The 17860-nt window shown below is 38.2% G+C and overlaps 1 protein-coding gene across 2 annotated transcripts in view; it reads right to left on the minus strand.

Annotated features, from left to right (window-relative positions):
- TRAPPC10 (trafficking protein particle complex subunit 10) overlaps positions 1-17860 on the minus strand; it is a 92217-nt gene that overhangs the window by 41830 nt on the left and 32527 nt on the right. Inside the window, exons 5-10 of one of the 2 annotated variants that reach the window (XM_067545167.1) lie at positions 15640-15835; positions 13728-13839; positions 10328-10575; positions 7839-7985; positions 2779-2893; positions 1344-1420 (exon numbers count right to left, since the gene is read on the minus strand). In XM_067545167.1, the coding sequence (XP_067401268.1) occupies positions 1344-1420; positions 2779-2893; positions 7839-7985; positions 10328-10575; positions 13728-13839; positions 15640-15835 (895 nt within the window). Of the gene's footprint in view, positions 1-1343; positions 1421-2778; positions 2894-7838; positions 7986-10327; positions 10576-13727; positions 13840-15639; positions 15836-17860 lie in introns of those variants that run through there. The other variant, XM_067545168.1, reaches the window with a different exon arrangement.

Below are 17860 nucleotides of genomic sequence, written 5' to 3' on the forward strand. Positions count from 1 at the left end.
TTAAAGTGTATATGAATATTTCAAAAAAATTTCAACATGCATAATTCTTCGTTTTATTCAGAAACTTTCTTAGTTTTCTAATTTTGATTAAATATATATTACCTTAATATTTGTATTTTGTAGTAAATAGAAAAATCTAGTTATAAAAAAATATGAATGTGCTTTACTTTCAAATTATATTTATTGATGCAACCGGGTTTGGAAGTATATACACTTTTACTGTGTGCGCTAATTACTTATTTGAATTTCTACTGCATAAAAGTTCTGTGCAGCCAGAAGCACAACGGAATTTCATTAATGAAACTTCCAAGCTCTACAAGCATTTATTTAGCTTACAATTTCTTACATTTTGCAAGATCTCATAACTTAGTAGGAACCTTTACAAATCTCTCAGAAGTTTAATTCAAAGTTTTGCACTGTCATTCCAAAATTTTACTAGTTTACTACTGAGAAATAACGTACAAAGTCAAATTTGAAGTGTTTAAACCAAACCTTTTTTGAGACACTTTTACAAAGTTTCTTTTGAAAAAGGGAACACACCAATTTTCAAGGTCCCATATTTTAAAAGTGACTTGTTCAATTATCCTCAACCTCTTCCATAACAGATGTCACTGGCCTACGAGTATGTACAAGTTTCAAACACAAGGGAGCTTTTTCATAAAGAAAACTGGGTAAGGTGAAAAAAAGTCAGACTTAATACAAAGTAGCTTACAAAGATAAATACAGAATTACTGAGAGTCCATAATAGAGAAAAGGAGATGCCATGATACAAACCAACAGTTATAATTCTTTAACACACAACTATGGTCTTGATCATTCAATAAGATATGCTAGCTCCAACCTGTATACCTATGCTTAATGTCATCAGCTTCAATGGGACTCTAACATGGACCTTTTATACTCAGGAAAAAAAATCCCATTGAAGGATCATGATCTAAGAACATTTCCTGAAAAGCCAGGTGCACACATCAGACTGTTTCCTGGACAGATCTAACTTAGCCGTGATATAACCTAGGCTCAGAATAATATATAGTTTCTGAAAGTATGGCCAATTTTTGACTATATAAAGATACATATCCATATACATCCCCATAGTAATAGGCATGCAAATTAAGCCCAAAATTTCAAACCTGGTGCCTAATGTCAGGCTCCCAATTCCATATTAGGACACTATTTAAACAGTGCTCACATTTTAATTGCCAAAATACAGATTTGGGACCTTAATATTAGGTACCCAAGGTCTAAAAATGTTGGCCTTAACCATTCCATGAATATACTTAAGATATTCACCATTTTCTGTATGTATACTTGCTACAGTGTAAACACCTATATGCCATACTTACTAAGTAGTGTTTTTCAAAAGCTTCTACAGATGATAAAGCCTCCTTGAGTTTCTTGTAAGGGCTCTGTGCGGTGTTGGCTTCAAAATAAAATGAACAAGAAAGACACTGTTACTTACAAATATATTCTTGTTTTAACACCCCAAAAATCAAAGGTGAGAACATAAAAATAATGTTATATGCTAGATTTAAAGATAGTCTATTCGGGTAATGTAATCTTGTTTTTTCAAATTCTAAATTAAAATGTTTAGTTAACATAATTTATTTTACTGACCACTACATTTGCTGCTCCAGGCTACATTCAAATGACATTATGGCAGCTAAGACGACTTCCCTTCCATTTGTTTTAAAAATATTGTTCTATATCACAATCACCAAAATCTGTCAGAACATAAGGTATAGGGAAGTATCTATATATAATTTTAACAAAAAACAGTATGAGAAGCTTACTGTACTTTATATTATCAAGACTAGGTGGATGAGGTAATATCTTCTATTGGACCAACTTCTGTTGGTGAAAGACAAGCTTTTGATCTTGCACAGAGCTCTTCTTCAGGTCTGTACCTTATATGGTATTATAGTCTCTCAAATAACCTTAAAGTGTTGCAGTCTACTAGAAAAGTATGCAATACAGGAACTTTAAAAAAAAAAGAAAGTTGTTTGGTTTAATGTCTTTATGTCACTCCAAACACTTGATTGCAGGGGGTGGGCGGGGGAGGAAGACTACCAACTGCAGCAAGTCAAAAATTATAAAGGGGAAAACTCGCTTTTAATGGAATTGCAATAGTCTGCATATTGCTGGATTCCCTTTCACTCATTATCCCACCTGCAAAAGTAGAATTACATCTCAGCCTTTGGCAAGTAGTACAAATACACTAATTGTATTAAGAGATATTTACCATCTAGAATTTTTTCCATGAATTGTTTAGAGACTCAGACTGATACAGAAACATAAAGACAACTAAATCTATGTGGTTCTGATTAATACAGTACAGTTATGACACTTTATATTCCTAGTTACATACAGGGTATGCTATAACACATTAGGATTCTTTGATTTCATTCTCAAACTGAATTTTAATTTTAAGGTTTGTTGTAGGATCAGTAATTAAAGCATAATTCAAAACCAAGAGTGCTTAGAGTTGTCTGCTGTGACACCTCAATGCTGATAAATGGAATATATACTTGGAAATCCATTCTCTCAGCATTAAACAGTTATAATTACAATTTAAAAAAAAATTGAAAAATACACACTATGCCACTCTTAAAGAAGATGTGTTCCCTGTCTCTCCTCACCCCCCAATATCACCTGCACATTTATCCATTTACAGAATAGGATTGAATTCTCCCCATATAAAGAGTTAATATAAGAGGGAAGCCACCTTACTATCTGTTTAAATATATGGTACCACAAAGTATGTAGATGTTTTGGTAATACCTGTTTCAGGACGCTCTGTTCCCAAGCCTGCTAACAGATCAACTGTTCTGTTAAGATCTTCTGAATTAGGTCCTTTTTCTGACACAAGTCCACACAAATATCCAAGGGACTTTAGCTACAGAAATAAATACAAGCCATAAATGTGTGTTTCAAAAAGTTACAAATATCAATATAAAAACCTTGCCAATAACTGTATTCTACAACATGATTCCTAACAGAATAGTACAGGATGTTTTGATAATATAATACTATTGTCATATTACAACACTTCTAAAACCTTTATTAAAATTGTCTCAAGGGACAGACAGGAGAGCCTTCTAAAAGTGGCTGAGCATTTTACTTGAAAAGCTGAAAGAAATCTTATCTAAAACTAAATTATAGTTTTTGGCATTAACATTAAAAATGTAAACACTTAGTGCTTTTATTTTTATAAAACACCTGAAGTATCTATACTAATAAAAACATACTTGGGTTTATGTACAGAGAACACTTTGTAGACACATCACTGATCTATTTGGCAGTTATTAACCGACGGACATTTTAAATGCAGGTTTATTATATTTAATTGGTGTCTTGTTTCAGTAAAAAAAATTAAAATACACAGAATTGTATGAAGTGCAGTGCCTCCAATGTACAGATTGGGTGGGTAATACAGGTGAAAACTCATGACACACCTAATTATTTATATAATGCTATGTGTGAAGTGAAACGTTTCTTCCTGAAAAACAGAGATGATCAGCAGGGCTGCCTTTAACCAACACAGTACCATTAAAGCTGTAAGTGAATAGCTACCAATCACTATGGGACTGGATTGGGGATAATTTGCTAAATTCTGGGTCAAAGGATGCTGTTTGACTGAAGGTCAACCCTGGTGATTATTTTCTAACCTGAAGAATTAGACTGTCATATTAGCTTAACAGAGGTTAATGATCAACAATTTATCCAACCTGCTTTATAATAGGGTCTCATTGTTTGTTTTGCCCCCCTGAAGTAGTAAATTCCACATTGTGTGGACTAATATTTTCTTTTATTGGTTCTAAATGGCCTTTTTGTAATCCTACCTCATTTGTTGTTTTACCGTTAGTTGTTGGGCCCCTTCACCTCATCCCTCCCCCAACACTGCAGTTTTTCTACAAACTAACCTCTCCCTGCCCATTATGTTTCTCAACATTCTTCCCTCCCTCTATCCACCCACTTCACTTGTGCTCCAACAATTACCTCCTCAACCCTATTTCAAAGCCAAGTGCACCCCCCAAAGTTTTAAAAATATAAAGTTATACATTTTAACAATGATTTGTAAATAGCCTGATGTGCCCATCACCACCTTGATCACTTTGCTTGTATGTTTTTCCATTTTATCCTGATTTTATTCTTGCCTTTTTAGGATATCAACTCTTTTGAGCAGGGACTGTCTTCCTATGTTTGTACATCACCTAGAACAATGGAGGCCTACTTCTAATGGAGGATTTTAGGGCTACCACAATTTAAACAGAGTAAAAATAGTAATTAATAAAATAAAAAAATAGTGCCATTTATTGTTTCCTTGTACTCCCTCATCTATCTGTATTCAGCAGTTCAATTGTAAGCTGTTTGCGGCAGGGACTGTCTTTTTGTTCTGTGACTGTACATCACCTAGCACAATGGGATCACGACCCATGACCAGGGTTCCAAGGCTTTATGATAAATGATCTTTTACTACTTGTATTATTACAGAAAAAGGTAAATAGGAAGACTACATTTCTACTAGGTCTCAAAGTTGTCAATGCTGTTGGCAAGATTATTGTAGTTTCTTTCCACTATTTCTGAAGCCTCTTGTCCTCTCTCTGGAACTATTTTTCAGTTTCCATGATACCTTTTTAAAAATCTTAGCATAATGTGATATTCATTTACATCACTAGGGAAATACAATCTATATGGAGCTACTATATGGTGGGTGCATAACTGATTAGAAAACCATTCCCAGAGAGTAGTTATCAGTGGTTCATAGTCAAGCTGGAAGGGCATATCAAGTGGGGTCCTGCAGGGATCAGTTATGGGGCCAGTTCTGTCCAATATCTTCATCAGTTATTTAGATGATGGCATAGAGTGTACAATTATAAAGTTTGTGGACGTTACTAATCTGGGAGAGGTTGCAAGTGCTTTGGAGGATAGGATTAAAAGTCAAAATGATCTGGACAAACTGGAGAAATGGTCTGAAATAAATAGGATGAAACTCAATACAGACAAATGCAAAGTACTCCATTTAGGAAGGAACAAATCAGGTGCACACATACAAAATGGGAAATGACTGCACAGCAAGAAGCGCTGTGGAAAGGGATCTGGGGGTCATAGTGGATCACAAGCTAAATACGAGTCATCAGTGTAATGCTGTTGCAAAAAAAGTAAACATTCTGACTTGTATTAGCAGGAATGTTGTGAGCAAGACACGAGAAACAGTTCTTCCGCTCTATTCCAAACTGATTAGGCCTCAATTGGAGTAGTGTGTCCAGTTCTGAGCACCACATTTCAGGAAAGAGGTGGACAAATTAGAGAAAGTACAGAGAATAGCAACAAAAATGATTAAACGTCTAGAAAACATGACCTGTGAGGGAAGACTGAAAAAATTGGCGTTTTTTTTTTTATTGGAGAAGACTGAGTGGGAACATGGTACCAGTTTTCAAGCACATAAAAGGCTGTTACAAAGACGAGGAAGAAAAATTGTTCTCATTTGTCTCTTATCCTATCCTCAGAGGTCATGGGCTTAAATTGCAGGTTTAGATTGGACATTAGGAAAAACATTCTAACTCTCAGGGTAGTTAAACACTGGAATAAACTGCCTAGGGAGATGGAGATGTGGATTCTCCATCTTTGGAGATTAAGAGACGGCTGGACAAACACCTGTCAGGGAGGGCCTGGATAATGCTTGGTTCTGCCTTGAGTGCAGGGGACTGGATTAGAGGACCTCAAGATCCCTTCCAGTCCTATGATTTTTTTTTAAAAAAATTATTTTTATGGACAAGTGAGGTGAAGATTTTTTGTTTAGTTTTTATATAAAGGCCTGGTCTACACAGGAAATTGTTATCATTTACTATAGTGGTGTAGTTATACCAGTATCATCCCCCCTATAAATATTTTTTCCAGTACGAGAGGTCCTTTTTGGTTTAACTTTTATAATTTGGGAAGGTGATTAAACTAAACTGAAATAAGCCACTCATATCAGAATAAAAAGCTTCTATATGGGAATTATACTGGTATAACTATCAGTTTATATTCACACCTCAGGTTATACCAAAAAAGCTTTTGCTTGTAGATAAGGCAGACTGTTAGAATTTCCTAACTCTCTGGTCCCCTTACCTGCCTTTTCTTTGTTTCTTCTTATTGAAGCCAAAGTAATACCCTCCCCCCTACCTACCACCGTCAAGGGCAAGTCGTTTAGCATTTTCCTGTCAGCAGATCCATCATCAAAGCAGGGTGCAGGCAATCTTGTTTAAGATTTACATGTAGATTTAGGGAATTTTTTTTTTTGCTTCAACGAGTAACCTGAGAAGACAGCCAGCCACAAGAATGGGAAGCAGCTGGCATTAATTGTAGGCCCTGAGACTCATTCGGTGAGGGGCAGACCAACTTAGTCCTAGGAAAGCTACAATAGATACCACTGAAAACACTAGACAACCTGAAGTATAACCACAAGACTCCATTGGAAGCATTTAGCTTATTTTATGAATCTGTCTACTATGGTTTCTTATCCATGCCAGTTCATTGAACAAATCTCTCAAGTCCTTCACTCTAGCCTCTTCCCCACTGCCTACCTGATGAGAGAGAACTAAAGCCCCATCTCTGGTGGAGCTAGGTGAGAAGAAATTAGGCTAGATTTCATCAGTCCCTCTTCCCCTCCTAGCAGCATAAAGGGAACAGGCTCATCAGCTTATTCCTATTCATACAGTCATGCACAAAACACTAATATCTCAACAATGCGCAATAAAGTCACTCACAAATTGAGTTTTAGTTAAAAATACTCAAAACAAGTCTATGGTTAAATTAACGTTTAAGTTACCACAGTGTCACGGTAGATAACTGATACATGGCTGTTATTAATAGTAGTTGTAGTAATAGTAGTAGTAAAGAGAAGTAGTAAGATAGTGCCTAGGGACCCTGATCTAGCAGGAGGGCCCCACTGTGCAAAAACTAGTAGTAAAAGACAGTCCATGCCCAAAAGGAGTGTACAATCTGGGTTCTGACAGGACACATCAGGTAGATAAAACAGAAGTGAGGTGAGGGAATAAGAAAACTGGACAAGCAACTTTAACATAATAAGCAGATATCTCAACATGCTGTTTGCCTAGCTGTTGGCAGTGTTCTAAAGTTAGAGCAGAGGTGACTCTTAAGGAAGAGTATGATGAAAGATCAATTGATGGCTCTACAGATTTTGATAGGAATTTTCTTCCCTTGTGTAAGGGGCAGTGTAAGTGCACAGATGCTCAGGAGAGTAGCAGACAAGTGCACAGTTGAAGCCAACATTGTTGACAAAGGGGAGGGGGTCAATTATTTCTACTGTAATTATACAATATCCACGATTTCTGTACTCTAACCAGATTTCTAAAACATCCATAATATGATGGAATAAATAAGAAGTCTGAGGGAAAATAAAATATAAATAAGAAGTTTGGAGGAATAAAGGCTCTCATTCAACTCAGAGTTTATCCTCTTCCAACATATTCATAGCAACCTCCTCCTTTCAGCTGTCAGACTTCATGGGTTCATTTCAAAGCTAATTAGCACCACTACTTGATCAGACAGAGCAGTCACTGCTTAGCAACATGAAGCACTTCTCTTTCCCTCCCCACACCAAAGAGCTGAGCATGGTGCTTCTTAAGCAATCCCTACCCTGCCTCCCAATAAAGAAATAAAATAACGTAAATCTGATTTATGTCATGTTGCACGACAGAGTACTACCAGGCTAATCTACAGATGAGTGTATTAAGGAACTTTTAGATTCACAATAAAACATGTCCCAGTTTGTCACAGAGCCATGGCACATTTCAAGAGATGTCCCCATAACTGAAACATATCAGCTCACTTACCTTTTCAGTGGCGTAGCTCCATAAGCCAACTGTGTGGGAAACATTGGCATCTATTTGTGCTCGATCACAGCAGCCTTCTATTCTTTGTAGGACCTCCAAACAGCTCAAAAATACCCAGCAATCCAAAGCTCCAGGAGGAACAGAGACCTGAAGATAAACAGTAAAGTTTGTTGATAAATGAATAATTGCTTGATCATATTAGGACATAGCTTGGCAAAAATAATTCTTTATACTACATTGAAGAGGTTCTTAGAACAGCTTGCTCTCCAGCATACAAGAAGACAGGCTAACTCTTGACTCCTTCATGAAAAATACAGAAAATTCAGGAAGCAAATGTGGTTGAGCCACTAAGAAACAATGACCATTTCATTGTCAGATTTGACAGACTCACTATGCTGAGATGGAAGGAGAGGGAGAGAACTCTAACTAGTAGTGCTGAGAACATCAAAAAGGTTATTTTTTAATAATGGTGAAGTTAGAATTAATCGGGGGGGGGGGGGGGAAGAAGAGAGAAAATTTAAGAAATAAATATCTATAGAATCAGCACAATTTTTGTAAGAACACATCAGGTCTAATTAGCTATGGAAATTTAACAAGCTACTCTAACTAGTGGATAAAGAAAAAAAATAATCACACAGATGTTGGACATCAACAGCCTTTTGAAATACTGTCACAAGAGCAAGATCATCAGCCACAAGGTAAGAAACAAAATCTTGTCAGAGATAACTGGGTAAAACTGAGATAAACGCAAGAGTAAGAAGGAATGGCCACCTATGAAAAAAGTTATTGAGATACCCCAAGAATCAATACAAGGATTGTACAAGGATTAACAAAGATCTGGAAAATGGAAGAATGATGTATCAAAAAGTAATGACAATACAAAATTATTCAGGTTAGGAAAGAGGAGGAAGTACTGACTTAATAACCTAATTAGATATTTAACGTGAAAATAGAGCTCAAAATATCAAAGTACAGAGTATTGGAAAAAAGGGTTAAGAATTGGAAGCTACATGGATATTCGACTAAACGAACCACTGTCTTACGCAGTATGGCCATTCTTATGATTCTGAGTGAACTTTCAGCCAAAAAAGAAGGATCACGTCAGACAGTTCAGTTTAGATATCTGCTAAATGTGCAGTGGTGACCAAAACACATGGCAAGACCATATTAAGAAGGGGATTTAGAACAATGGACATAGTACGATATAAATCAATGTTACAATCTCACATTAAACACTTGTGTTCAGTTTTGACCACATCATCTCAAAATGGATACAGCAGAACTAGAAAAGGTCCAGAGGCAATAAAAATTAGAGTTACTGGGGAAGAGGGTACACTGCATGGGAAGTAGGTCCCATTTAAGGAGGAGATTTAGAAGACTAGGTTTATTCAATTTGGAAAGGAGTAAGAGAAAATCTGATAGAATCATACTAAACAACAAATGGTATAAATGCACTGGGAACTCCTACTTGCTCTGTCTTAGGACACATGAGCAATGTGACAAATTCAAAGGCACCAATTTTAAGATACAGAAGAGGAAGTGTTTTTAGTGCAACTAATTATCTCATTGAATTCACTGCCACGTATCTTAGAAACAATCAGAAGGATTATCTTTGACTAAGAATAGTATCTGCAGTTACAACAGCAAAGATAAAACTAATAAGGATTATAATCACAACCTCGAGTCAAGAAGAAGTTTTCCCATAATGACGTAGTACTGTTCCTGAAAACTGCTATATGATCAGCATATCAATACTTAACTTTGGCCATTTGACATATATTGGGAATGGCCAAAATTTATTCCCCAGCATTCCTGATAATACCATGGTATAACACTAAGATGCAGTGGTAGACATTTACACACAAACACGCACAAAAAGCTGTTCTGAAGTGAACAGCTGGCCCACATACCAAGAAGGTAGCTTTTCTGTCCTATTCCCTACACAACTATAAATTTGTTACTGCATATAAGTTAATTATTGGCTACAGATCAAAACACTGATAATGAATTCAGAAAAGAAACAAATGAATGACTTGATCAGCTTCATAGTAAATTTATATTAGTTTTTCAGATAAGGCTCAGAACTTAATAATACAATATAATCATAATACTGCCTCCAAAAACAATCCTATATGCAGACTCCAATAGTATGTCTACACAGCAAAAAAATGTGCAACTGGCCCATGCTAGCTGGCTCAGGCTGCTGGGCTGTTTCACTGCTGTGTAGATGTTTGGTCTCCATCTGCAGCTCAATTTCTGAAACCCTCCCATCGTGTAAGTCATGCTCCTCATAGGTGGATATTTATTTTAAAACATAGTCACATGAATTGTAGCACTATTACAATTAGAAACATTACAGTACTAAACTGATAGCGCACCAGCAATGCTAAATGGGACAGTGGTGAGTGACAACTGGATAGAAGCCTCTTGGTTATTAAACAAGAGATGCTGTTATTTACATAATAAATTACAACACAACACTAACTCACTTCTAGTAGCTTGAGCTCCTGCACACAGTTGTGAAGAAGCTCTAGTGCTCGCTGGGACACCTCCCATGGCCTCTGCAGGAAGATTAGCAATGTGCACTGGCGAGAAAACAGGTAACTGCGCAAGTCTAATAGAGTGGCTTCTTGATTCTGAATTAGCTCTCGTTTCTCCATATCTATTGGTTTACGGAGAATCAATCCATTCCAGCTCCGCACTGACTGGCAGAAAAATGTCAACCAATTTGCTCCATCTAAGTAAACAAATATACAGTTAACATCCAAACCCATTACTTTAAAATAAGGCTTTTTTTTTTTAAACTCACAACAAGGTTCGGGCCAAACTTTAACTCAAATACTTAAATAAGCAGCCTGCTTTTTAAAAGAAGAACCCACAGCTCCCATTACTTACAAAAGTCTAGATGTTTAAAATATAGGCACCCAATTTTCAAGATACCTGGCAGCTATAAATCAAGTATGCAATTAAGCCATAAGACTCAGTTTACAATGCATTTCTGCGTGATTAAAGTAAACTTCAAGTTAACTGACAGATAGAAAGTCGAACACCTTAATCTACCTGAGCATCCATTAATTACTCTAGGCATATCTGTCTTTGTCCCACTTATCCTTGGTGTTAATTTGCTATAAGTACTTGTTAAGTGTTCCATACAAATTTGTACTTCTACATCCACACTCAGTGGTATCTGAACATCTCATGCTAAATTATGAAATATCAGGATATGTTTCTTATACAAAATAAATTAATTTCACATTACTGACACTTCTTGCAGTATGATATTTCTTGTGGAGAAAGATGTAAAACAAGTGATACATCTGAACATCCAGTGGTTGAAAGGTATGTATTCTCTATTATCACTAAACTGAAATGAACTCTTAAGTCTCATACTGCTTGTAGAAAACAATTTATATTAAATATATAATAATTGGATATACACATTAGTTGGGCATGGCATAACTCCCCAGTGTCAGAACTCCTTACCATATCTAATTTGAAAACCACATTTTAGCCCATGTCTAAGGCAGCATATAACCATTTCAGCATGCATGTTGCTTAAAAAAGTGTTGGAATCAAGGAGAAGCCTTCAAAATAGCATTCTGGAAGGTTTGATTAATTACTGAATTAATGACTGAATAGCAAACTATGGGAACAAGCAGCAGCACCAGGGCCAAATCAAGACATAGGTACTTTAGAGCCATGCCTAGGGCCCCAGTCCTTGGAGTCACATGAGACCAGAATCTCAGCTTTCATTATGTTTCTAGACCTCATGGATGGAAAGAAAAGCTTGGACACATGACCACAGTATGACTGTTGCCTGTCCGAGACCCTGTCTACACTACAAAGTTTTGTCGACAAAAGTCAGCTTTCATCAACAACGCAGGGGAGATGTACACATTACAATGCTCCTTCTGCTGACAAAACTCTCCACCTTTGCCGACAAAATAAAACCACCTCGACGAGAGGTGTAGAGCTTTTTGCAGCAAAGTTATATCGACAGTGTCAGTGTAAACACTGCCCTTAGTTATGTTGCTATAAACGGCCTCCCAGAGGTGTCCCACAATGCCCATTCGGACCATTCTGGTCAGCAGTTCAAACTCCGCTGGCCTGAACCCAGGCATCCACCCCTTCCCCTTTAAAGGCCCAGGAATTTTTGAAGTTCCATTTCCTGTTTGCTCAGCATGGAAAGCTCACATCGCATCTTCTCAACTGATGGTGGCAGCTCCACGCAGCAAACACTCTCCCTTTTGGAGCACACTGGAGCTGTTGTATCTGCTGAGTATACAGGGGAAAAGGAGGCTGTGCAGTCCCAGCTCTGTTCCAGCCATAGGAACTTTGATAACTATGATCAGATTTCTCGTGGCATGTTGGAGAAGGGCTATGAACGGGACACACATCAGTGCCGTGTGAAGATAAAGGAGCTGAGGCAGGTATACCAGAAGGCAAGGGAGTCAAACCGTTGCTCTGGCGCTGCGCCGAAGATCTGCTGTCACCCTTGGTGACAACCCAACATCCATTCTAAAGAGCTCTGTGTATACTTCAGCAAGACTGGAGACAGCAAACTCAACCCCAAGGATGAAATCATAGACGAGGAGGTCAAGTTGGAGGGATGAGATGGGACAGGCGACTGGGTCATCCAGTACCATGGGGAGCCAGGACCTCTTCTTGACCCCGGAGGGTCCGAGCCAGTCTCAGCACTCCATCAAGATGGTCCAGGGCCAATATTAGGATATGCATGCCATCTACCACCCTGCCACTGTTAGGGAATCCCATTGCCACAAAGCCATCCACTATTTCCAAGAGTCACAGTCCTTCATAGCAGAATGCGATTAATGGTCCAGCACATTTGCATTAATGCAGTCTTAACAGTGGACTTCCCTACTCCAAACTGATTTGTGACTGACTGGTGGCAGTCTGGAGTTGCCAGCTTCACATGGCAATTGCTATGTGCTTCTCCATCGAGAAAGCAGCTTTCATTCTGGTGTCCTTGCACTGCAGTGCTGGGATGAGCTCTGCACACAGTTCTAGGAAGGTGGCTTTCTGCATCTGAAAATTATGCACTCACTGCTTTTCCCATACCTGCATAATGATGTGATGCCACCACTCAGTGCTGGTTTCTCAAGCCCAAAAGCCACAGTCCACCAGGTGCAGCTGCTCCATGAATGCTAAAAGTAATCTGGTATTTTTTCTTTTCATGGCATGTAGCAGGTCAGACACCTTTGATTCCTGTTCAGATTGGGAGCTTGTGACAGCATGACTATTGTGATGTGTTCATAACAGTGACCATAACAGTGGAGAGCAGTGCACAATCCAACCTTTCAGCTAGATAGCATGCGCACAGTACACAGGAGCCGTTGAAAAATGCCGCAAAATGCAGTCAGAAACGCATGGAATGATGAGACAGGAGAAACTGCATCATGGGACGTTGAGCCCACAACTGTGATGCGCTGTGATCCACTCTGCCTCCCACAACTCCTAGCTGCAGAAGGTGGTGAATAACAATGGGATAACTACCCACAGCAAACTGCTCTCACTATTGATGCTAGAGCACCAACTGTGGACGTGCTCTGCCGACAGAAGGAGTGTTGTGTGAACATGCACAACTGATGTAATTATAGCACTTTTTGATTGTCAGCATAACTTGCATCGACAAAACTCTGTAGTGTAGACGAGGCCTGAGTCTGGAGAGAGCATGAAACGGTATCTGCAAGAAGCATAAACTGTCTCATTTATCAAAATTAAAATCCGCTGCCACCCTACAGAAGGGTGTGGTAGAACCATCTAGATTATGCCTACAGTGCTGTATTACTTAATTTGGCCCTGAGCAGAACAGGGAGTGAAAATAACTACTCTCCTGTACACATTCACTTGCTGATTTAAAGCACTTACCACCAGCACCAAAGTTAACAACATATTGAGAGAACAAGGCATCCAATTCATCATACTGCACCAAGGCATCTTCAAACTGCTGCAGCATTTCAAAGACAAAGGCCAGTTCTTCCTTTCAACACATAGGCAAAGAAAGGTACAAGTTACCAATCGTGTTGCAGTCAATATTTTGGATTTTAAAAAAAAGGAAAAAAAAATAACTATGAAAAAGGACTCTAACTCAAAAGGACGTCAACAATCTTGTCTGAGGGCTTGAACACAGAGGACAATGTAATGTTACAATTATGCTGCTATAACTCCCCATGTGGACACCCTTATTCCAGAATAAAAATGCCTTATTCCAGGTTAGCCTATACTGCTTCCAAAGCTAAGCAGAAAAAAGCTAAAACTACAATAAGATTGTGCTCATGGAAAGTTATAGCAGTGTCATTATAGTGATATAATTATACTAGTAATTTTTTCTGTACAGACAAGCACTGACTCACTACAACATAATGTTAATAAAATGTTTAGAACAAACCTTAACTCTCAGGAAGCTCCAGAAAACTCACCTCTTCCAAAAAACAGTTTGTTTATAATTTATTCATTCTATTTCTATTATGGAGACACCAGTTGCTGCTCCACAATTAAAGTTGTTTTATATTTAAAGCAGGGATTCCACATCTGTTATGAAAAATTCTGTATCCTCCCCCAAATAATAGCATTTGCTCTGTAGCATAAATTTTCTGAGAATTTACAAGTAAATCTGTTAATGAGTTTAGGAGTTAAAATTAGTTAAACAGGCCCTTTAAGAAATTTAGCACTTGGTGTCACCTTTTTTTTATATCCTGAATAGTATTAACAGAATAATGACATGCTTTGAACGTCAGTCTATGTCCCTATATGACTATAAATAAGATATTTAGTATTTGTAGCTCCAGATTAAAATAAAATGAATTTTAAGACATTTGATTTTCTTCTCTCCCCCACTGTCATTATAAGGAGAGTTAAGCCTTTAGCATGTTTAGTTTCTTTACCTTAACTGAGAATTTGAGGTGTTCAACACACTTGGGTTTGGGATAATTAAAACATCTCTGTCATGTATTTTACCCTAAATTACTGATATGTACTCTCAGTCTTAACTCCATCTTAATGTGAACTTCTCCTGTTCAATCACCTAGTTTTATGTTACATAATGAACCGGCAGCAGGTGAGAAGGAGGAGAGTAATCTCAAGAGATGGTGCAGTGAATTTTACATAATGCAAAAATTCAACACTATATGGCAACACATATGGGAGATAAACACCTTCCAGTCTACATATTAAGAGAGATATTCTAATCATATCAATCCTTAATGTTAATATTTGAATGTGCACAGCTCTCTCTTTAAGTGTTTAAATGTTTATTACAACAAATCAGTTACATTTAGGAGCCATCCAGGTCTGGAAATTCAAAACATCTGAAAACATGATTCTCTCCAGAGAATTACATTATTCCATTTTAAAAAACAACCCTAAGGTCATTTATATTCTGATAACATTCTGAGCAAAAGAAAATGTAATATGTACGGCATATTGATATAATATTTTAACTAGGAGGGTTCATTTGCACAGCCATAATATGTTGTAATTTTTAAGACTTTTACAAAAGGTAATGGAGCAACTAATAAAATACTTATAAAAAAAAATCTGTGCCCACAACTAACCCATAGCCATTCTTCTGTCCAAGGTCCTAAAACATACAGCAGCCTGACCAGATGTTGCAGGTGACCACAGCACCACAAAAACATTGCAAACAAGAATAATGAAAAGTTTTGCCATAATAATAGCCTCCATATCTTTTTTAAAAAGGGCAGTCTAATCTAAAGAAATATAGCCAAAAAGAATACTTTCAACAAAACAAAGTACTAAAACTTTTTCTTTAAGTCTGTACCTGGACCATGAAATACTCGCAAAAACTCCAGCCTGGCTCAGTCCTCTTCTCCCTCAGAGTTCTCATGTCATCTTCAAACTTGCCTAGGTTTTTGGTAAAAGACATGAGAAGCAGTGTCCTGAGTTTTGTCAGGAAGGCATTCCAGGATTCCTGAGAACGGGAAGAGTCTTTCAAGGGGTCAGACAGTACCACACATCTGTAAAGATATTGATGGGAATTATTTTTGGGGAATAAAAAATAACATCCTGACATTAAATAAACTTGTAATAGCCACTACAGTTAAATACTGTAAATGTCAAATGGAAAGAGCAATGAAACTCAGATTTCCATTCAATACCAATTCATGCCTTTTATTTGTAAGTGATATGATATAAGGACAGAGTCAATGGAGGTGACAAACAGCCTTAAAACAATGTATTTTGAAAACCCTTGAGCATATTGTATATAGGAAGGAAACATTTGTTGGACTTAGGGGGTAGGAAAGGGGGAAGGTCTGACACCTGTCAGGAATGGTGTAGTTATTGCTCAGTCTTGCCTTGAGTACACTGGACTGAGTTAGATGATCTACTGAGGTCCCCCTACACTTCTATAATTCTAGGATAGGTTTGGAAAGAGAAATTTAAGTCTCTATTCCACAAGACAGGAGAGTTTACAAAATAGGTATATTATATATATTAAATCAATACAAATGTTTTAGAAATCCAAAAGAAATAAAAAAATAGAGAGTCATTCCTAGAAAGGACTAAGATTAACACCTATCAGGTCACATCTAGACCATCTTTTGTGGACAAGGGCAGAATTATTCCCATAGCAGATTCTGTAGGGCTTCGTTTTATTTTAAATGTTCCACATGGTGGGACACTCCACAGCATCACTTGTAGTCTGTGAAATAGTTATTTGAGAATTCATGAACAGGACAGGCTGATCTAGTCTGTTTTCCTTTGTTTAAAATTCCATTTTGTGATTTACTAGCATTCAGAAAAGGAACAAACCCATGCAGAAGCAGGGAAATCCCCTTCCCAATTCAAATAGAGTCCACAGTTACTGAAAACTACCTGAAGCTATTCTGCTGTAGCATTTTTAAACCAAGCTAGACCATTAGAAATTGAACAACCTCAGCTACATTTCATTCAGATTTGCTGAAATAAATAGGCTAACATTCAAATACAAAACAAGATACTGACAACATACAGCATGCTCACACTGGCCTGTCAACCACTGCCTTCTTAGATTTATGTATGAGGAGTGCTTGGATTCACATCTTTACTTTCAAAGGACCACCCCAACATTCATTCTTTACACAAGGTGAAGACTCTTCCACTTAGTCAAAGAGAAAACAGAAGAGATTCAGGAGATCTAAGCGAGGTATTTTGGGGAGGGAGGGGGGAAAAACCAGTATGTCTGCATTTAAAATTGGTTTGAAATCGTGATTAATCCATTTTCCCAATCTTTCTCTTCCCTCCCAAAGCAGGAAAAGGTTTTCACTATAGAATATTTTTCTTAAAATAACAAACAGCTTCAGAAATTCAATGCAACACAACAGGGGAAAAACAGATTAAACACTTGCAGGAAAGAATAGTGGTTCAAACTAAGACCTGAATCTTGTACTTTTCCCGTGGAGGAACCTCTTCCACAGCTCCAAGGCAGAGGAGAGCATTCACCTCCTGGATGAGGAGCTGCTCGTGAGAGGGGTCTCTGAAGAGGGACGGGGTAGGAGGAGAGTCCGGGGGGAAGGTCGTGAGTTGGACAGCGTAGCCCCTGTGGACTACACCGAGGACCCAGTGGTCTGAGGTAATGTTTTGCCACTCGGTGTAGTATGGCCTGAGCCAGTGGGTAAACGGTAGGGTCAGATCCAGTGGGACGGGAAAAGTGCCACCCTTGGGCGCACCATCAAAACTGCCGCTTGTTATTATGCCCCTTGGCTGGGCCTTGTTGGGGGCCCGCCGAGGATCCCTGACGGTCACGGTGGTTAGGCGGCCTATATCTGTCCCGACCCCTCCAGGGTTGAGCGGGTCTGGGAGGCAGCCTAGGGTCAGGCTGAGGCTGGCGCTGGGCTTGTGGCCGAGACTGACGCCTCAAGGCCTGCGGGGTGTAAAGCCCTAGCGAATTCAATGTAGCCCTGGAGTCTTTGAGGGCGTGCAGTTTGTCATCTGTTTTCTCCGAGAAGATGCCAGCGCCATCGAAAGGTAGGTCCTGGATGGATTGCTGGACCTCGTGACAG

Source organism: Emydura macquarii, unplaced genomic scaffold (genome assembly GCF_026122565.2).
Source record: "Emydura macquarii macquarii isolate MOO-44397 ecotype Brisbane River unplaced genomic scaffold, CSIRO-AGI_Emac_v2 contig_1043, whole genome shotgun sequence".
Lineage (NCBI taxonomy): Eukaryota > Metazoa > Chordata > Testudines > Chelidae > Emydura > Emydura macquarii.